Source organism: Passer montanus, unplaced genomic scaffold (genome assembly GCF_014805655.1).
Source record: "Passer montanus isolate IOZ18808 unplaced genomic scaffold, ASM1480565v1 scaffold10, whole genome shotgun sequence".
NCBI lineage: Eukaryota > Metazoa > Chordata > Aves > Passeriformes > Passeridae > Passer > Passer montanus.
In genome coordinates this window covers 27,571,024-27,594,184 of record NW_024356505.1, presented here as the reverse complement: position 1 = coordinate 27,594,184, position 23,161 = coordinate 27,571,024, and the positions used below count along the sequence as shown (strand labels likewise).

Sequence of the window (23,161 nt, the reverse complement as noted above, 5' to 3'; positions counted from 1 at the left end):
ATAAAATAATCAATATTGTGGTGTACAAAAAAGAAGTCAAGCCCAGCTTGCAATAGCTGCATATCACTTTCCAAGTCCAGAAATAGTTTTCACTTACAACAAATGCTTGTCATGATGTTGTTTATGACATTAAAACTGAGTAACATTACCAGATTAAAATCTCACAAAATTGGAATTAAGTTCTTCTGCTAAGTTAATGTCAAGCGACTAAACAGATGCCTACAACAAACTTTTCATAACAAAAAACTTTATGAATACAATTAAGTCTGTAATTTGAATCATTTAATATAATATCATTAAATACAAAGACACTGTCAGAAACAGAAGAGATAAAAAAAAGGAATGTTATTGCTCGTTCTGTGATTTCCTGGCAGGATATTAAAATCTTTCAAAATGAGCCACGCATTTGTAACACAGACACTGCAGGATCAGGAAGACTGTGGGATCAAGTGTTCCAAAAACCAAAATGGAAATACTTATCTAGTTATAGAAAGTGGATGAAGCTATTAATTTCAATAACGTAGCATACTGTGTGCACACCTACGTTTCCCAAATGTAGGTACCGAATATATGCCATCTTCAGTTAATTTCTTTTTAGTAAATTTGAAGTTTTAGAGAATATTCTGCATTTACTGAGGCAACAGTGAGATTCCAAGAGATGCTACCCAATTTTCAGTGAGGTAAAAGCAGAAGGTTCATTAGCCTAGTACATAAATGCTGCATCAGCAATTTACAGATACTCCTTAGTATACTTTTTCTTTAGTGAAAAAAATAATAATCTTTAACCATAGAATCACATTTAAACTCTCTAAGAACTAGAATTATTCAGAAAGATTTCTCTTTGTTGTAATTATTTTCCATCTAGTCTCTCAAGTCTCTCAAACATATTGAAACCAAACATCATTCCCAGTAGTGGTAATGCAGAGACTTTCAAGATCCCAAGTTTCTAAAATCCCCATGTCCCTTTAGATATGTGCATAATTAATTGGCCTGATTTTCCAAAATTACTTAACAGTTTTCTTGATTTTTGCTGAACATCTATAAATGCAAGCATATTTCACTGGAAGACACAAATTGCTCAGGGCCTTTTTGGGTTGTTGTTTTGGTTTTTTTTCCTTCACCAAAACCACATAAACAATTCAGGAAAACATTCCTGTTTGGAAATCCCATCCTCCCCCTGAGCTGCACTCCTTGCCTGAGAAACTGACCCTCCAAATGTGAAGCTGTAGAACTGAGATACACGAGCATTACCAGGCAGTGAGGAGGAACCCCCGAGTTAGAGACGCGGGTTTACCTTCGCCTTGCGGAAATGGTAGACCACCAGCATGCTGATGAAATCCAGCAGCATGCAGAGCGTCTGGAAGGAGATGATAGCCAGCCGTAAATACTTGTCCTCCTGTGCATAGCAGGGAGTATCATCTGTGCAGAAAGAACATCCTTCTCTGCAGGGCAGGCAGGTGTAGACTTCCTCTGACAATTCACCACCTGAAAAGCGATTTTCTGCATCCTTTCCTGAAAGTAAGAAGAGGGAGGGGCGACACCTTTAGTTGTAGGGGATGGGGAGTTCATCACCAGTCCTCTGCTGGGCTTCCTTTCCTTCCCATTCTTTCTCAATATGTGACAAAATAGCTTGCCCAGTGCTGCTTTTCCCACTGAACCATCCTTTGTAACATTCAGAAAATGCAGACCAATGAGGGAAAGTGAGCTTATTAAATATCAAATGCTTTCCTGTTATATTTAAAGTGGGATAAATCGACACAGGAAATTCTATGAAGATTTTTGAATGGGGAAAAAATTACATTAAATATTTGGGAATAAGGAATGGATTTTACACAGACAAATGAAGGGCAGACCCATTAACTACCTAATGCTCTTAGTACAAGCTCTGATCCCATTTCAGATTGTTCCTCAATTTTATAAAAATGCTATCTAATGAATTAATGAGCTTCAAATTAGATTAAAACCTTCTTAATTAACACTTGTTCAACAGGCTGTTGCATGATTGGACTACTCTGTCCCCAAAGCAAAACCAGTGCACTTGGACTAAGTATAGTATTCCCTCGTTCACACAAGCACACCAGGAAGTAGACACACCTATTTTGTCTAGGAAAATCAATGACTCTTGAACTGATCTCCTATCCATCAATGTGAACCCATCAAGAGCACACACAGAAGGATTCCTAATTTTTCTGATCTATGACACTTGCCATAAACCCTTGTAAGGCTGCTTACCCTACAGGCCATGAATAGAATTAAAAGGTGAAAGAGAAAGGGGTGAAAACTATTATTAAATAAAATGAAAAGAAGAATTTGTTGAAAATGTTTGTTATAGGCAAGACAGCCTTAGGAGCTCACAGAAACAACAAAATGTGGCTGAAGCCAAACCAATGGGTGTGTTATAATGTGTGACAACTCCTCTCACTTTTCACAATTCTAGAGAGCTGCTTCAATTTCTTTGATCAAAATTCTCCTTCTCTGTCAGGGAAAGTAGCAAATCATGCATTGCTGAGTCCTTCAAGAGACAACCTATTCCACCTATGCTGCACATACACATGGGTTTATGCAACTCTCTTCAGACTTTTAGCTTGAAGCAATTGAAGCAGAAAGTTTTCTACAAGGGTAATTACTTCTTGCTTTCTCAAATCCGTGTCCAAATGTGCATGAGCACACATCTGCTGCCAGGCAAAGCCTGAGAAAAGGACAGAGGCCACGCTCCTTGTCCTCAGTGTAGGATGCTTCACTCCCACATTCCAGGGTGAATAGAGAACAGGATGGTATTTCTCATGCAGTTCGTGAATTTCTCCTTAGAGCTCTATTCTGAACTAACATGTCAGAGACCTGAATATAGCAGAGTAGTGCTGACTCATGTTGTAAGTCAGATTTTTAGATACAAGGAGTCAGCAAGAAGAGATCTTGTGCTTTTTTGACCCAGACTGTGTGAGGTAGGAATGGAAATCTTGGAAAATAACCATGCTTGGGCATTCCAAGCAGATGGAGAATCTCTAAGGAAGACTAATGTTGAAGATATTCTACAACTGGAACTTCTCTTCAGAGCACACACCCATGGACCTCAGCCCATTATCATTCCAAGAGCTTTAGCAGAAACCACCTTCATCAAATCCAACAGCAGATCCCTGCTTTCTTAATTACAGCTAGAGCAACAGACCCACACTGTCCTCTGCCAGAGACAGAAGCCACAGTCTCCCTTCTCCCTATCCAGACCAAGAGGGCATTTCCTACTGTCCAAGTTTTCCACTTCATTTCCTCAACATTTAAGCTCATGTCACCCTTTCCACCACATATCTGTTCCTTTATAATTTCTATAGTTGCCCTTCAATTAGCCCATCTTTTTAAAACTTCACATTTCTGAGCCCTATAAGCCATTTGTTAATATATTTTTATTGTGTCAACTAAATAAATTATTTGCACTGTAAAAACTTACACAGAGAAAAAATATAGTTCAAGACCCACAGTTATGAGACTACTTGTCACAAATATTATATGAATATGGCTTGATAATTTTGCATTATTCTAAACTTGATGCACTTACTTTATTTCTGAATGTTGAACCTTGAAAGTCATTGCAAATACACTATATTCCATTTTATCAAGCAGTTTCTTAGCAGAATGATACGTGGGAGTGTCTTCATGTGGATGCTCATCACATACTCCAGGGATAACAGTGAAATAAACAGTTGCATGCTGAAGTGAATATCCCATGGATATGACTTCATAACACAACAGCAAGCTTTTGTTTAGCTGTGTCTGGTGTCATGTTTAGAGACTGGGATGGGCTGCACAGGGAGGTGGTGGAGTCACCATCCCTGGAGGAGTTTAAGGAAAGACTGGATGTGGCACTCAGTGCCAAGGTCTAGCCTAAGGCAGTGTTTGGTCTTCATGGACTCAATGATCTTAGAGGTCTTTTCCAATCTATTGCTTCTGTGGTATGGTGTGTTGCATACAAAGGGAGATCACTGACACACATCTTCTGCACTGGCTGCACTGCCAGCCAGGACTGATTTTTCTGTGAATATCTTTTGACTATCAGATGGAGGTGGAGGTGTCTGAGGAACAACTGGATGAGGCACTCAGTGCTCTGGTCTGGTTAACAAGGTGGGGATTGCTCACAGGTTGGACTAGGTGATCTTAGAGGTCTTTTCCAACATACTGGATTCCGTGATTCCATGTGATTTTTCCTTAAAGCTAATAAAAGAATGATCAAAAAAATTGGATCTACATGAAATTTTTCATAATGCAATGAGGAACAATTAACAATTCCGATGTGTTTGGGGGTTTTAATTTTTTTTTCTCCTTGACAAAAAGAAAGAACTTTTCTCAGCCCTTCTAAAATAAATTCTTGGGGAAGAACCGTTCATTATATTTACCACCGACAGGGATCTTTTCCACCCACACCCTTGCCATGACTATGTCTCAGGGCACAGCTGCCCAATGAATAGTTGAACATTTCTGCCCTTTTTGTCTGGTCCTGTCCCCTCACCAAAGTCAATGTAACATCAATTCAAGACACAGACAGCCCAAGTCAAGCCTGGAGTACCTCTAACAATACTGCTAGGCGTTTCATTGTGCCTTGTCTTAGCTCAGCAGTTCTTTAGGATTAGATGTGTCCTGCAGTGAATAAAAACAATTTTTCCTCCTCAAAAGATGACAAAAGATTCTAGACACAGTAAGGTAGATGGACAAGAAGTAATTTCTGCTTTGTGTAAGGCAGTAGCAGTTTCAGCACTGTCACAAACGAGATGGAAGCAAACACTGTGCTGCAGAAGTTAAAGCTGAAAATGAGGAAGGTGTAAAAAAGAAAAGAAGAACAGAAATAAAATGTAGTAACCAAAAAATAAAAAGGATGAAAATTAAGGTGAAAAGAATCAAGCAAAGTAGGTGGAAAATAGGAATAGGGACACAAACTAAAATGAAGTATAATAAAATAAAACAAAAAGCTTAAATGTTTCAGCTATTTCCATTCCACCATATTTTTTCCCTAGCTCTTCTCTCTTCTATCCCAGTCTTATTTTTCTGTGTGATTGGCCCATCTGTTTTTGAAATGTTCTCCTGAGGGTAACTCTTCGTCAGCTTCAGTTCTCCTAAGGACACTTTTCCACGCAAGGGATGCCTCAGCAGCTGTGACATAGCCAGCTGAGACCTTCCTGCAAAGTGAGAATGGCACCACAGACTGCTGAGAGCCAGGGCAGGGACTGCTTTGTCCCAAACCAAATCATCCTGCACTCCAGTCAGAACTCAGCACATGAATACAGAAAGCACAGTGCATGCTGAGCACTGAGCAGAACAAAAGACTGATTCTGCTCCTGTTCTATAATAGAAGAAATTAGGAACACTCCAGTCGCATCAGCGATGTTGCAGTAACTTGGTGAGAATGTAACTGGACCTCTTGGCACCAAAACCTGCTCACCAGCCATGGTCATAAGCCTCACTCCAGAAGGGGATCACTGAAGTCAGTGACAACCTTCACATGTGCAAATATCTGCATGTGCAGGCTCTGTTGAAGAAACAAAGCCAAAGGGCAGGTGCAAAAAATGAAAATTCCTGTTGAACTGAAACTCCTCTTGGAAATTTTTATGTGATCATGACAGTGTTAGAGACAGCAAAGTCCCATATTCAGACAAAAGAGACACTTCTGTTACAAGCAGGGCAGGTTCCACATCCAAACAGCAAGAGCTGGGAATTTCTGCAGTATATGGATGATGCATTGCTAAAGGGAAAACTTCAATGCTGAACAAAGCACCATTGCTCTGCTAAAGACTTTTCAATGCAAACCTGATTACCCCATAAGGCAGAGAACAGAAGTGCTTTAGAGAAGGGTGTTACAGGAATAAGTCATCATCAGTTAGTCTATTCTATCTATACTAATAGTGCTACCTAAAAACGAGCCATTAGGAGAAAGTGCATAACCATGTACTCAAATACTTACAGGTTAATACAACCTGTGTATATGAAATGTGGCTTTTTCTAAAATCAATTTCCAACCTCAAAAGACACCCTGGAAGTATGGTAATAATTTTGTTCCATTCTAGTATCCAAGGTCCTCATTAACACATGCAGAAAAATAGAAAGGTTTTACATATTTTGGCACCGTCAGTTCTGAAGAATGAACAGAGACTTGGGAGCGAAATGCCCTCCTACCTGGCTTCTTAGCCTGAATTCCAGCTGTGCCCCTGTTCCCCACTCTTTGGGAATCTGCAATATGTGCAGCCTTCCTGGGAGCAGCAAGACCATGGTGCTTTAAGACAAGAAAGCAACTGATTTGCAGAATCTTTCCTACACAGGACACTGTTTATGTCACTTTTCAGGTTCCCACAGAGCAAACCAGTAAACTGTGTGGAGTGTTCAACATCCCTGCAAAGCTGTATTAAACAGTTACCATTCAGACTCAAACTAAAACATTAATCTGGGCTGAATGCAGAGCCTTTCCCCCACTCAAAAGATGGAGACTTCAGACACAATGTGGAAGTGCAGTTATCGATATTTTGCTATGGTGCAAAATCCCAGCATCACTGAGAAATGCTCCCATTTCAAGACACAATACAATTCCATTTTGTACTTCAATTGAGTGAAGTACAAAGCTTGTATTTTTTTTCTGTCTATCTCCTTTCTGGTGTCCTGCAAATCTTTGCTGCCTCTTTATTTTCTTCCACTAGGAATACTTTCTAAATTATTAACATTTCTATTCAGTTTCATCTCTTTCATCATCAGATTTCACCAACCTAGCTCCACAAAGAGATCTCCAGGTCAGACAGTTTTTTGTCAAAATTGCTTGCAGAATTCGTATCTAGAATTCCTATGTTAACATCATTTTGAACAACCAAATACATACTACAGCCATTTTAGCCATGTTATTTTTTCCTTTTTTCTTTTTACAGAATGCGGCTGTGTGACAGGGCCAAGTTTCCTTTGAACCACAGGCTTTTCTTATTACTTTAGTCCTTTCCAGTCTCACTGTTCACTTTTTTAACTCATCTATACAACTTGGCGGATGGAGCTGCATCTGGATGAATTTAAGAAGTTCTTCACTACAGTTTTAAAACTCAAGTTACCTCAGAGCAACAAAGGCTTACATCAAACTGGCCCCCTACATCCTACAATATCAGCATTTACAAACTTCTTTTAGACAAATTTCACTTTATTAGGAGCTAAACAGCCATTTTAAGGGCCTTCATTCTATAGCAAATGCAGAAAAGATAGAAGTATTGCTTTTTCCATCTAAAGACAAATTACTCCCTGGGGAGCCATGCTCTTGATGCTGACAACAGTTGAAACCTAGATGACTAATACATACCAAGCATATATATTTTGCACAACTGACAGGAAATAAAGTTAATCTCATCCCTAATGATCAGTGTTGTTTCCATCTCTAGCCACATTTTTTTGTGTGTGTTCTATGGCATTTGTACAAAGTCATTTTTATATGCTCTCTCATGGAATTAAATCCTAACTCCACAAGAACTCATCTCACTTCAGGAAGAACCAAACATCCTAACATCCAAACATCCTTACTCTAGCAACAGATTCACACAGGCCAGAGAACCAGCACTATCACAAGGCTGCCTTCTGCAACACGTTACCATATGAAAAGAAAAGGGAAACACTCAGCAGATCAACTGCTGAACAAACTGTGCTATTTATTCTACAAATATGCACAGGAGACATTATATCCCAGATATATGTATATATGTATGTTAAGTGATGATTAGTACTAGAGGTATTTCTCTTGGGAAACAGAAACAGCAGTTTTCACACAAGGCAGAAGGTAATACACACAGTCCTGGACCAAGCTCGGTTAAAGTCAGGCACTGCCATTCCCTGGATATCTCACACAAACTGATCTCACAGTGAGAGCTGATGACATGAACCTCTGGCTAAAGGGTGGTGCAAAGAAGCTGGCATGAGATGAACCTGAAAGCAGGAGCCAGAGAAGGATGCCTGTTACTCCTCCAAGCAGCAGCTCTGCTGTGACTGCAGCCTGAGCTCTACCAGTACAAGTGCAACAATTTCAGCACAAAATCCATACACAGATTTGGTCACATGATGACAGTAACAGACATCAGCTTTGGGCATGCAGTTTGTCTATTTTCCCTAGCATCAACCAAGTCCTGTTTTCCTATTGTGGGCAATTCAGTCTAAGAATCATGCAATGTGTGTCCTGGGCATGTGTAGGATGTATATTAACCACACATCCAGGCTTGAACCATCTCTATTACATCATCAGCATGTATTAGAGTTTCGATGCTCCTTTGAATTCTCCTTTGCAAATGAAGTAAAATGAAAACAATTAAAGCCCACACAAAGCCAGAGGCTAGGGCATTCTAATTTCCTCTGGCTAAACAGAAAATGAGTAGATTAATTTCCAGAATACTTGTGCATGAGCACAGATGCCAAAAATCTCTATTTCCCCTTAGCAAGGCTTCTTTTCATGTTTTTTAATTTATTTACAAATCAAATATTCTTCAAGTGGGTATGTTTTACAGGATCCTCAAGAGTATCATGAATGACAAACCAAAGGGCTAGAACTCCTTAAGTGATTATATAATCTGAGACTTGCCAACCACTGGGATTTTACTGTATAACCCTGACGAGGATAAAAAGCAGCCCTGCATTATTAATGCTAGCTCTGTGTTCTTTTTTTTTTAACTCAAGCAAAGGCACTTACTCTGAAAGCTGTTCACTGAGAAGATGTTGGGATGATAGAATCCAGCCTTGCAGATACATTTGTAGGCTCCAAGCACAAATCCAAGGCCTTTAATTGGCATGCACTGTGAGAAAGGAAAAAAAAGAAAAGTCATGCAGATGATCACACTACTGTATACTCAGATGTACATTCAAGCATAAAAACATTACAAGATATGCTGAGCAGACTTCTAAGAACAAATAGGCTCTCCTTCCAGACTGACAGCATTTCCTCAGCAGCTTTTCCCACAGTCATATATCAGCTAAGCTTTTCTGCCTGCTCTTCATCTCCAACAAACAGCAAAGACAGCTATAATCAAGCCTGATAAACTGACCAAGTGACAAATTTGATCTAGGCAGGACATTAGCCAGCTGTGTTTTTTTCTGCAGGGTTTCCAGCAGAGCAGGTGGACAGGAAAAGGATAAGGTAGCCAGCTGTGTTTTTTTCTGCAGGGTTTCCAGCAGAGCAGGTGGGTTTCAGACAGCTGGAGCTCACACTGTGTGAGAAAGAACACAAAAACCTGCAGCCAAGCCCCAACCTTCTGCTGGCAGCACATGCTGGTGCCCCCACAACAACAGCAAAGTGGAGCTAGCCCAGCTAAGAAAAAGACAACTATTTGTTGGAGAAAATGGCTGCAGACATAAATCTGACCTGGCTGAAAGAGAAAAACCTACGCCAACACGAGACCCATACTTTTAAAATATCTTGTAATTTTTCGAGGTAGCAATATGTGAATCAAGTTTTGTTTAAACTCAGCTTCAGTCTTGCTTGGTTTTGACATCAGGTCAGCCACAGAAAACTTATTACTGTGACAGAACATCTACTGTCAGACAATTCCTGCACATCAAATGGACTTTGCCTAGTATAAAGCAAAGAAATATAAAGGTAGAAGCACTTGTAAAATTATTATTCCCAGTACAGTTTACTTCACCCATCAGATGAAAGTAGACCACTAGACTAGATGCCTTTACCGTGTACATAGGTGTACCTATAGCATAGCTGTACCATGAATATGAACTAGACACTAGCAGTTCCTCAGTGATCAATTTTTTTGAATGATTTAACTAAAACAGCCTCTGTCCTCTCACCTCCATATTTTTCACTTGTTTGTGATCATCTGTGACTTTAGGATATGCTTCAATATCTAACTGGGAGGAAGATGCAGAGGGCAGGGTTCAGTAAAAAATACCTGAGTATAAAAAAACCAAATGTACACCAAGAGAGGACAGTCTGCACTGAAGGCACTCTAGAAAAACACAGGGGAAAAAAAAGCTAAGAGTTTCTTATTATCTCAAATTTGAGCTCTGTGACATAATTCTGCCTGATGTTAGGGAAGCCACTTTGCTTTTCTTTGCCTCAGTTCCCCAGACAGCACCATGTCTCCTCTCACCCTTCGCCAATCTGATGGCAGTGCTATCGGAAACAATTAGCAAGTAGGAAACTACTTATGAATGAAAATTCATTCAACCTTTGTATAAGCATGAAAGAAGGAAAAAAAAAAAGGAAAGAGAAGGCCCAAAACTTTTTTTTCCACACTTTATCTTCATCCTGCAGAAATGTGACTGTTGACAGGGTGGAGGACGGGACAAACTGAAGTGGGATGAGTGTGTGGGAAAGTCCAGTGACAGCCAACGCTCTTTAATCAAGCACAGAAAGGTAGTTAAAGTAGTAAAAAGACTTTTTCAGATAAAAATTCTGTTCTGCATTCTGGCTCTTTGCTTTGCAGGATGAAGGTACATGCTGCTGTAGAGACTCCATTTTCTTTTTGAAGAAAAGGAAGAAAATAAGTAGATCCTCCTGTATTATGTGAATGTTGCAGCACCTCAAGTTCACAGTCCTTTGCTACTGATCAAATTTATAGAATCACAGAATTGCTCATATCAACTATGCTGCAGGCTCATGAATCTGTTCTGCATTAAAATCAGTGCTTTACTCTCAAAAGCACCCAATATTCATACCAAATAAAAACCTGTAGCTTTTATTTTTTTGTCTCTGGCCAGACTACAACTTGAAAATGGACAAAATACTTCAAATGCTGTCATCTTTCACTGGTCTAGGACATTATCCCTTTTTCCAGAATTTGGCAGCTGTAATACAGCTTAAAAACCATCAATCAAATTGATTCTTGCAGTCCATATGATCCCAGACAAAGGTGTAATAGGGATCAGAATATCATGTTGACAGGTGGGACGGAGAGAAGGAGAGAAAGAAGCCTAGATCCCTCTAGATGCCATTTCAAACTCTAAAATTCCACTGTGCTCAATATTGTATGGGAACAGAATTATTTACAGCCTGACTTTTAAAAGAAATTGCAGCACCTAGGCAGGAAAAAACACTAAATACTATGAGAAGCCAAAAATGGGAAAAATACTTTCTCTGGAAACAAAAAACTTCAATCTTTTCACAATAGAGTTAACAGATTATATTTTATTAACCAATGGTGACAGACACTATGGTGAAAAAGGTAATAAATAAACTGTTTTCTGCTGTACGAAAGGAGTTTAGCAAACAAAGTCCAGATTTGTTTGTTATGATTATTTACCTATAAAGGCTTTTCTTGGCTGGCTGTAGGTGAATCTACACAACACATAGCAGGCACAAGCAAGCAGCTTTTGTCCTTGTCCTGACAAATGGCACCTGGTTCCAGTGGCCCCAGTGGCAGACTCTGAGCCAAGCCTGGCAAAGCTGTACCAGCCCAGCCCCCAGCACTGGCCATGGGCTTCAGACCCTCGGGAGCACAGGAACTGAGTGATGCACAACAGGCCCTGTAGACACATTAATCTGCTGCTAAGTTACTTAAGATTTGATCCATATAGAACTTAGCATTGAATAAAAGCAGATGTGTGAAAAACACCTGCTTCCACATAAGCAAAAAAAGAGGAAGCATAAAACTGACCTGGTTTCCAATTTCATTATAAATGTGAAAGCACAGCTCTGGGAAGAAACCCACCATATCCTGAGTATCTTTGCCTCAATAGTAGTCATCATCTTTCAAAAAATCATACTTTAATCAAGTGAAAGATGCAGGTGGCTACTGAGTGATGCTTCACTGGTATGCCCTTCAGGACACAACACTCCTAAATGGAATTTGTATCGCTTTAACTTCCAGTTCTTATAGCTGGTTTGGTTGCAATTAAGATCAGCTTTATCATCATGTTTGCTAAAGAGAGAGTAATAGGTGTCTGTAGAATTCACAGAGTGCATTTATTCCACTTGTCTGTTCCCTGGTATTAGATTTTCAGCTTTACAGTATTAGTATAATGTAATGACTCCAAAGCTTTTTAGAGTAAGCTTTAAATGTTCAGCTCAAAAAAACTTAGATATTCTACGAATATTTATCTTGAGATTATTTATAAACAAATAGCTCCTGAATCAACACAAGATTCTAACACATTTAAACACAATATCTAAACCAGGTTTTTTTAAGTCTGTATTGGTTTAAATTTATGCTGCTTCTTGTAAAGGATGAAATTGGTAAAATCTAATTTGATAAAGATTATCTCTGTTGGAAAGAAAATAAACCCTTCAAATAACCTGTGCAATTGCTTTGGAAGTCTGAGCCAAATCTTCTGGCACAAGAAAGACAAAACCCTTCATCAGATGTGATTAGCCAGAAACCAAGTGACAAAGTATTCAGCAGACATAAAAAGCAGGTGAGACATCCAGAAGGGGAGAACAGGGCAAAAAAATCAAGTAGTTTAAGAGAAAGCATGTGGCATCATGTCCCACATGAAATTTAGAAACTCAGATAAAGGGTTAAACATATCCATACTGTGGCATTCTGGAGCATAGGGAGCAAATCAGTAATTTTACAATTTAAGAAAAAAAAAATACTAAAAATAAAAATACAGCCAGCCTTCAGTTGGGTACTTCAAGTTTTTCAAAGAGCAGCTTTCAAAAATCTGTATTTCCACATGCATACAGCAGTGAGAATGTCTCCCTTTTCTTAAGTCACCTCCTTCTTCAAAGGACGAAGTAAGAGCAATTTCATGATAGATAAAACTTAACAAAGATAACACAAGTAAGCCCATGTTTCTTTTCTCTGGTTAGGGGCAGCACATAAGGGATTTCTAGAAAATGCAGTGAATACAGTAATTCTGTATCTGGCACACAACAGCAGCTGAAGCAGGTTGGTGTCCTGCAAAACCCCTTGCAGGAGGATTTTTCTGATACGGTTTACCACTCAAGTGAAGCACTTTCACTCATTAAAAAAACAAAAAAAACCCCCACAAAAACAAAAACACCAAAACAAACAAACCCTCCTACAACAACAAGAAATAAAGAAAATTAAAAAATATAATTAAGTAGATAAAAGCCAAAGTCTCTTTGCCTAAGACAGTGACAGCTGTGGCATTGAAAAGGCTTTACCCCTTGTCTTTTCTCACTTCATTCACCCTTCAAGACCAGAGTGCTGTGTTACAGTGTGTTTGCAGCCTCACAAGTGAGCAGTGAGCACATCCACACATCCAAGAACCTCGTGCATCACCTGGAAGGCCCTGCTTACCTCCAGAGAGCTTGGGAGGCAGCCAGATTGCCAACCACACTACTCATTAATCTTTCTTTTCAAACACAACATTTTGGTTCAAAGAGACAGGACAGGGTTGGACACTCTATACTTTCACTGCAGAATTATTTAGGCCCTGTAGTCCCTCTCCTTCTTTCTGAATGCATTGGTGGAGTCAATTACTTTTTATATTCAAGTTAAAAATGTGTTTTCAGCAACAGGAGACTTAGAATAACATTGAGTTTTTTAAATCTGCATCAGTCAAAGCACAGCAACAGCTGATCTGATTCACCTTAGAGCAAAGGGAGTTCTCAGGACAATATTTGTTTTTATAGTTTGATGCTTTGCTAAAAGTTCTTCAGTGCTTTTTAATTTGGTTTTTCATTATACCGATTTTGTTAAGCATAGGATGAGAATAAATAATGATGGACAGGAGCCTCAGCTCATTCACACAAACAATGATAAGTGACACATGGCTACTGACAAACCATGAGCAGAAAAGTTAATGTCATTCACTAAATGTAAGGGACTGTAAAGTCTTTAATATCTAATTAACCTCTTTTCAAATGTGTCTCAGTTTGGTGATCAGGCTTGTGTTTGAGGACACACAGGATTGACACCCTTCTGCTTCTCCTTGTCTTCAATGATGATGATGTTATCAGCCCATTGGTGGACACACACTACAAATATGCAAATGCTAGCAAAAAAATTAATGGTGCAAGTGGAGCATTTTCCAAAGAAATGAAGGGAGGAGATCAGAAATATGTACAAATCATAGTACCTTCTTGGAAGATGGTGAAAGGGGAATAAGTTTAATTGAGCAGTGTTTGAAAGCAGGTTACATGGGGGTCATGGTGGGGCTAAGGAGCAGAAAACTCATCAACAGCTGTTGTCATGCACATGGAGAACCCAAGGTCAGCTTACAAACTAAGCTTCCCACAGTCATGATCCTTTACAGACAGATCAAAATACAACAGTTACAGCAATTTTCAGAGGATGGGTAGCTTGGACACTCATACTGGTTCTCAACAATGATATTTTTTAAGACAGATTTTTCATTACTGTGGAAAATATCTGTGCAGTCTACAATCAGACTACTTCAAAAATAAATATCTCTTTATCTGATAGTCTGGAATTGACATTTATAACCTGAATATTATTTTAGAACACATTAAACTTTTCTTCTGGTTAACATACTAAACAATAAAATTACAATTTTATTACAAAGTCTTGTCTCCTAGAAAACTCCACTGCAATTACAGGGGAACCTGTTACCAGACACCAAAGGGACTGAGAATTTTATAGCCATTAAATAATGCAGTGTAATTAATTCAAAGGCACTTTCTCGGGGCCAGATATCCTTGGCTTTGAAGATGAGTTAAGACATTTTTCACCATTAGCACAGGTTAAACTTCATTTAGAGCAAAGTTTAGTTCACTTCCTCAGTGTCCTAATTAAGAGAATTCTCTTCACACTGTCTCTATAACCCTTCCTTCCTATTACTAGGGTAATTCCAGGTTCTACACATGGGCAATACTGGAAATATCGAACATTATCTGCAGTTCCAGAAGCTGTCAGGTAATACGCCAAAACACACAGAGGTCCTTTACCTCTGCATGTCTGGTTCTGCCAGCTAGTTCTGCATTCATCTGTAGCTTGGCAGCAACTGTTGCAAAGTTTGCCTGGAAGATGAGCCACACAGTGAGACAGGGGATTAAGAAAGTTTGCCAAAATCTGCAAGAATATGAGTCATTTCCGAAATCATTTGGGGCAGGGGGGAGGGGGTGGGGAGGAAAGCTGTATCTATTCCTGATCCCTACAAAAGATGCAGTGTTTTAAGAAATGCAGAAACCCCTAACTTTGTGTTATTTACCGATGTAGATTTTTTAACCAAATTTTCAGCTGGCCCATCTCTGCCAATAAATGCAATTAGTGTTCCTATGACAATGCAAACTAGTTCCATTCTGAAATCCATTGTACACATTTATAAACTTTATTAAAAATATTTGTTTACAGTACTAAAAACAGACTTTCACATTTTCTTCCAAAGGTCAACAGGAAATACTAGAATAGCCAATCCAACCCAGTAACTCATCAAGACAATTGTGGTGCTTAAGCACAGAAAAACTTATTCAGAATAGGAAAGAGTTACAGGGGTTGGGATGCACAGGAATTGCACAGCTCATCCCACAGAAGGGCACAGCCAAACATCCAGGAGACTGCACTGTTCTTTGGAAAGAGTCTGACTGCTGAAGTGCTTCCAGCATGGACAGCCTGCTGGCTCTGCTAGCAGGAAAGGGAAAAAATTTCCTATGGTTCATCCAAAAGCTAACAAATAGCTGCCATAATCAGTTGGTAATTTAGACACATAATTCAAGGAGAGGAATAAAACGGTGGAAAACAGTACATGATATCTTAATAAGTTAACGTGGACAACATTGCTAAACCAACATTTTCTAGCCAGCAGATGTATCTGCCATTTCTATTGCATTTCCTAGCAACTATTCATGCAATTACTTCTTTATTCCTAAAACATGATTTTTAGGCTGATTCCACATACTAGCGAGACATACATAACTACACTGAAAAGATCTGCAATACTTTGTGTCTGTTTTCACAGCCCACAATCACTTTCTGGACTTACTGGTTCCAGACAGTCCAGCAGGAGTCAGAAACTTGCTAAGTTCCCCCAAGCCTCATGAAAATAACATCCTGCTAGAGAAGAGGTACCGTCTGAGTGTCCCTGCTGAAGGGGAGACGACATCACAAGGACATACCTTTTATTTGACACCAGAGAATGCTCTCTGAATGTGCCACAGTCACAAGGAAAGCTTTACCTGGCACTGGTGCCATCTCGGACATCAGTGAACAGCGTAACATCCTCACAGACAAACTCAGAAAGCGTGGACTGGATGAGAGGACAGAGAGGTGGATTGAGAACTGGCTGAATGGCAGGTCCCAGAGGTGATAATCAGTGGCACAGGGTGTAGCTGGAGCCTGTCACTAGTGGGATCCCCCAGGGTTCAATCCCAGGCCCAGTATCAATGGCTTGGATGAAGGAGCAGAGCCTCCTCAGCAAGTTCACTGTCAACACAAAGCTGGCAGGAGTGGCCAATACCCCAGAGGGCTGTGCAGCCCTTCAGAGAGACCTCAACTGGTCAGAGAGATGGACAGAGAAGAACTGTCTGATATTCAACAAGGGCAAGTCCTCAAGGATCATCTGGACACAATCCTGTGCAATGTGCTCTAGAATAATCTGGCTTGACCAGGGAGTTTGGACCAGATAACTCACTGAGGTCCCTTCCAATCTGACCCACTCTGTGATCTGTGATAAGAAAATATACTAGGAAACCAGGCTATAATAATCTGATGTTCCTGTTCCTTGGTATTCAGCCCATCTTCAGGACTCAGCCTACTTTTCCAGAGGTTTTAATTACTCAAGACTGCCTGGAGTCTTGAGTTGAGTCCAACTGGGCAAAACTGAGTAAGTTATGTTCCTAGTTACAAAATTAATTCTTACTGAAATTCTAGTTGAGGATTTTGTGTGAAACCTGGTTGAGAATACAGCTATATAAAGGCTCAATCAATTCTTCCCTTTTATAGTGGTGTCACATTAGACAGAAATTGAAGGAAAATACCCACCTCACTAGTACATAAATGAAGACACAGTATCTTCTACTACAAAACAGAGTCTGACATAATTGCATGAGTCTTTCTGTCTATTTGCTGGTCATTGGTAAAACTAAACTCTCCACTATGTTCTGTCCATCAGCAGCATGCATTTTAAAAGCACATTTCTTTAATTTAAGAAGACAGCCAGCCAAATCCCGCATCAGAGTGCTTCCTCTGTCCACAACTTGATCAATAGCCTCTCATTAATTTTGCTTCATTCTGAACTGTAGCCTCCACAGTTTGACAATGTGTCAACTCATGGGGAAAGTTAATCTTACTTACAAGATACTACCAGAATATGGGTTTTCCTACTTGTCAAGCATATTTCCATGCTCAGGCACAAGTCTCCCATCATCAGGGTTGGAATGTTCCTCAGAATTAAAGTTCCGAGCACAGTTTCTGGGTTTAACCATGATCTGAGCACTGTTAAATTACAGATTATTCTTGATTGCTTTCAATCCCACAGTGAGAAGAAGCACCATATTGTTGCTGTCAGAAAAAGATCCTCTCCAAATCCCACTACTTGACAGCAACACCTTCACACTGATCTCCACAGCCTGGAGCTGCACGCTCACTCACTATGAGGCACAAGTCCCACAGAGGTGCTGCATGTCCCACTAGAACCATGAAAACAGAGCACCCACTATTTGCCAGCTATTTGACAGCTCATTCCACCTCTTCTTCAGCACTAGGCAAGCACAAGAGTTTTTAAAAATGCTTTGGGAAAGACAGTTAAACTTTTGGGCAACAAATCAGAAACAAAATGTTATAACAACCTAACATGAAACAGCAACATACTTGATAAATTCATATCTGTCTAATTGCTTACTGATTCTCATCCAGGACACCTCAGAGATCAACCAGGAAAATGAAATCCTGCTTTTTGCTCTGAATACTTGATTTTTTCCTGCAACCTTTTCCAGATTTGATGGAAAATGTCCTAATTTTGAGTAGTAACTCAAAATAGGCAAGTCCACACTTCTAGGTCTAAAGCTAGCTAGAGGGTTGGTGATCAAGCCCCATATATGAAGCCATCATATTCTAGACAGACACCTTGAAAATATTTCCTCTATTCTTCTGCTTCACTTATTTCAAATCTAGATTGTTACTATTTTCCAAAGCCAATGTAGCTTTGATGACTCATATCTCACTCCTCCATTGCCTTCTGGAGATGGGGGGTTTGGCCATGAATGTAAATTCCTTAGAAATTTCATTCTAAATGGCTGCTTTTGATATTTAATGATGCTTCTCTCTGTCCATCATTTTTCCTTCAGGTTTGCACTTATTCCAACAAGGCTATTCCTGGGCCCTGGTGATTAAAAGACACTTTTCCCTGTTCTGCTCAACTGCCATTTCCTGCCCAAGCTGAGCTCCTCCTTCATACAAGGCTACAACCTTCCTCCATTTAACATTAGGAAAGCCACAGCTGTTCTCTGAAGGTCACAGTGTCACATGAGCTTTGATACAGCCCTGTAAGGAGCATCCAGACTAAAAATAAGGGTTGTGTCCAGATATGGATAGGAATGGAAATACTCCCTTGTCCCATCTCCAGCAGGGAGTCCCTGTGTCACAGAGTCCTCTCACATCCACAGGATCTCTGAGATGATTCTGCTGGAGCACATCCCCCACAGCTTAACTGTCCCAGAGCCTGCAGCAGCTTTGGGACACTGCTATGGCAGGGAATCCACAGAACAGTCCAGACTCCCAAGTGTGCCAAGGCGGTTTAAAATCTTGGTAGCAGCCCTCCTCTGTTTTGAGATCTTTAAGCAGGACAGCTTTTTTCTGTAGAAATATGAAGTACTGATTCCTGCTTTGGAAGAGCTCCAACCAGGACAGCTTTCTTCTTGTATTAATCTATAGTATAACTAGTCTTCACCACAGAAGTGCAGCCACATTTAGTCAATCTCCTGAGATGTATAACACTACACATTCCAAAGTGATGGTTAAGTTCAAGTGTAGGCTGGAAGGATGAATTTATTTTTTTTTTCAATTTATTCAGTACGCTGTTTTCCTTTGGTTCAGCAGTGCCCTGTTTTTGAGTCAAGGTCCCAAACCTTGGGACAGATTGCCCAATTCCAAAATAAGTTCCCTGCTAACCCAAACAGCAGATGGCCACACCATAGAGGTATACAATGATGTTCCAGCTTGCGGCATGAAGCTAAAGCCAAGCATCAAACAGACTCTGGAACGAGAAACTCTGGAACTTTGTATTCCTTCTCCTGACAGGGTAACTACTGATAACACTATTTGAAACACACATGACTGCAAATTTGGAAGCCATTTTCCTAGAAATCATTAAGAATGCCAGAACATTCAGCAAGTTTACTTGCACTGTAATTATTCCTTCCTCAAGCGCTGGCAAGAATAGTGGTAAAAGAGTTACACTAAAACTGAGGAATCAAAGTAGCCTTCAGGAAGTACAGTACCTATCACTCACCAATTCTATTTAATGAACTTGCATGAAAACAGGGCTTAATGAATAACAAGTAACATGGTATATCATCTGAAGAGAAAGCAAGCTGGAGTTTTCTCTCTATTATTCAACAGCTGCCAGGAGCTGATTCACAAACCATGATGGACTGGATTTTTTCAGACATCATTAAAATTAAGAGCGAAATTGTTTTCCGTTATTAATTATAGAAATGTCCCTCTTGTTTTCCGAGCTCTCAGAAATGGTGAAACGGCATCTGGTAGCCATACACTGTAGACATATAAACCTCAGCAGACAATAGGATGCTTGGAAGAGTTTGCCTCAGACGGAACCAAATGTCAAGTTTACTTTCCATGTGACAGAGCAAATCCATTTTTATTGGAAGGCACTACAGAAATAGCACCAAAGACCTGCCAGCCTTAATGTGACACAGGCGTGTGCACACAGGAATCCATTCTTGCTCTCTATCATTACTTTTTAACTCTCATTTTGAAATAACTGGAAGATGTGGCAACAGTTACCACTTCTATCCACTACCAAAATCCTGAAGACCAGTGAAGCTACGGCTGGGACAAACCAAGGCAGAACCAAGTCCTTTCCCACAACCACAGATTTTCATTGGTAACATGTAGATGTTGTAAAGTTCACAATGGAAGAGGAAATTACTTACAGGCTAAGACAGAAAATTTCTGGTTAGTAACTTCATTAACCTGCAATCTAAAGACATCAGATTTTGTTTCATATTTATAAATAAATACTGCTCACAGTTTCATGGGTTTACAATTTCAGAGCAACAGTATTATAGCAGAAAGGCTTGTAAAATTACCTTACTACCATGTTTTCTGTTACTGCTTTCCCCTCTCTGTCCTTTTGTCTCTCATCTGCAAAATGCAACACAACACTAAGTGCATGGGGCTTGAGACCCAACTCCCCAGAAAAGCCTCCCCCCTCATCCCCAGGAACAGCACAGACTCTCCATTGCCTCACTCTCATTGCCAATAACCAAACTCATATTTCAAACATTTAATGAAGCAAGACACAAGTCCAGGAACCAGCCCATTTAGTCTGAAGAGCCTTTCCAGTTCAAATACATTGACCAGTATTTCTGCCAATCTTCTAAAAGTGCAAATAGGACACAAACTGGGTCTTCCAGATTTCTATCCCGAGACTTGAAAAATTCCATCTCAATGATTCACTTTATTAAAAGAAACAAACACAAACAACCAGGCACAACCAGGTAAATTGTTTTAACATGGTTCTGTATGGTAAGCAAATTATAAACCAGTAAAGTTTGTAGACAAGAGTTTCTATTGAATTTTCTTGAGTCTGAGCAAACTCTCAAAATGTATTGTCATTGTTTCATAGATTCCAGGCAGCTTCTGAATTCTATAAACTAATATTTTAATTCTATAATACACTGAATGCAATCCCATAATATGATAACTATATCCAAAAGTTCAATCCTAGTTATCTTATCATAGGATTGCATTCACTGTATTATAGAATTACAAAACTGCATGAATGGACCACAGCAGAAGCGTATGGTGAAATCCTACTCTCTCTCACGTCAACCTTTCAAGTGAGTCAGCTGCAGAATATGTAATGAAAACCCTAAAACCCAGAGGCAAGGTTTTGAAAGCTCAAAATATTCAGAAACATCAGAGGAAAAAGCAAAGCATTCTCTGCTGGCAGAGCCTGCAAGCTTCCAGGTCAAGTTTGGAGCTTCTTGGCTAGGTTCAAAATGCTCAGAAGTTCACAGGCATGGTCAGTCCAGGACAAATGCTTCCACAGACTGTCAGTGTCACCTACGCACTAACAATCCTTACTTATCTCTCACCAGGAAATGTTTCCTTTACTTATTTACCTCTTTCTAATTTACTTATTTTTTATTTACTTTTTTCTTTCTCACTTGTCTTGTAGATGATACATCTTTTCCTTATCTATGGGCTTCTCTGGGGTGGGGAACTTTCTTTTTTGATCCCACTTTCAAATTCTCAAAACATCTTCAAATTAAGGATTTCATACAGCCTTGTACCACAAGAAATGTTTTGTTGAAGTAGTTATTTAGGTTGTTTAGTCAGCATCATACCTACAGGGAAATATAGTTAAAAAAAAGGAGAGAGAGAAAGGTTTCTTGCCCTAAAAAGCAATAACTTGCTCACTCTAATGTAAATATTCTTAAAGTATTCCTGTGGCATACAGAAAGTCACTTGACAACCTAAATTGTACCTGGGTTTTGCCATCTTTTGAGACTGTTATGCTGCTTATAATTACTCTAACTTGTAAAAAAAAGAACTCAAACAGTTAATGTTAGTAATGATGCTGGTACTGACAGAACAAGTTACAGATACTAAAATTAATTCTATTCACACTAAAGCAAATTTGGGAATTGTATTGGGATGCACTCAGCATTTGGCCACTTTTTAACTTACAATCCACCATTTTTATAGGCTTGAGGTACAGTGATTAGTTTTGTGAACATGAAGTTCCCTGTGTATGGTCCAAATGGAAAGAAGGCAGTGGGCAATTAAACACCCACCTACAGAACACGTCCCTCCAGCAGCAGCAGGGGAGTGCCAGTGCCCCTTCATCTGCCTCCAGCTGTCACAGGGAGACAGGACAAGGGTGGGCCTGGATATACTGCACCCCTCAGGCTTTTTCTCTTACAGTTTCCACAGCTACAAGACAGGTGATTTAACACAGAAACTACCTTCACCTGTACTCTGTAGCACTTTACAAAATTTGACCCAGGTATCCTTACAAAATATTGTTAAAACTCTCTTTCTCTCTAGAAATATACCACAGGCTCCTCAGTCACATCTCCTAACTAACTCCTATTATAAAACTCCAAAATAAATACACAGAGAGTGAAAAACCCTCATTCTGTACTAATCTCTTATCAAGAAAAGTAAATACTTCTGTCAATTTACAATAATAAATATGAATTATATAAATTCCACCTGATTAATAACCATGGACAGTTAATATAAAGAAGGACCCCATCCAGTATCTTCCTCATACTTCTTGTAATCTCTAAATCTTCCCAACAAAGCCTTTTATCCTGTGCTGCTGAACACCAAACTAGAACTGAGGAAACATATCTGAAAGGAAACCAGCTTTCAGTGGCATATCAAAAGCAGCTGTTCATTGAAACACAGCAGTTTATTGAAAAGGACAATTATTCAGGAAATGATTAGTGGCTATTTTCAGAATCACAACAATATGCATAGGGCTGCACAGAACAAAAGACATATACAGTCTTTGTCACACGAGGTTTATTGTAACAGACACTTGAAAGACAAAATGAGAAGGATCCAATTCTATTCTCATTTGCCCTTATTTTAAATAAACCAAAATTCCAGTGACTCCAGTGCTTCCAGTCACCTCACTGAAATCACTGGATAATGGTGCTTGAATCAAACCCACTTTGTCTCCTTCTGCTTTTATACTTTCATTTATATTCAATTTCTTTAATATAAATTAATTTGTTGAGACTATTAAGAAATTATAAAACCTAAAGAATGAAGATCACCTCAGCATTAAGTGCCACCTTTGACACCAGCTTCTAGCAGATTCCTGAAGGATGAGAAAGTAGGGCAGCCCTGCTACTATTGCCAATTAGCAAATAACACTCATTAAGCCACATGAGTTCCCAGGTCCCCACCAAATTCCAGCTTTACCAATGAATACTTTCCTAAAACTTTTGAATGCCAAAATCTTCCTTTTCAATCCACAGCTTGAGCAAGCCTCTCCCTGCTGTAAACTGCAAACTCGCCTTGAGGTGACAACCAATTGCCAAGTTTTATCAAAACAGCTGGATTTCAATGTTAGCAGGTGGGAAAAAAAACATCAGCTA

General features: G+C 39.5%; 1 protein-coding gene across 2 annotated transcripts in view; it reads right to left on the bottom strand.

Annotated features, from left to right (window-relative positions):
* GPR158 (G protein-coupled receptor 158) overlaps nucleotides 1-23,161 on the bottom strand; it is a 190,023-nt gene that overhangs the window by 102,302 nt on the left and 64,560 nt on the right. For both annotated transcript variants that reach the window (XM_039712117.1, XM_039712108.1), the window contains exons 3-4: nucleotides 8,681-8,783; nucleotides 1,295-1,512 (exon numbers count right to left, since the gene is read on the bottom strand). In XM_039712117.1, coding sequence (XP_039568051.1) covers nucleotides 1,295-1,512; nucleotides 8,681-8,783 — 321 coding nt within the window. The remainder of the gene's footprint in view (nucleotides 1-1,294; nucleotides 1,513-8,680; nucleotides 8,784-23,161) is intronic.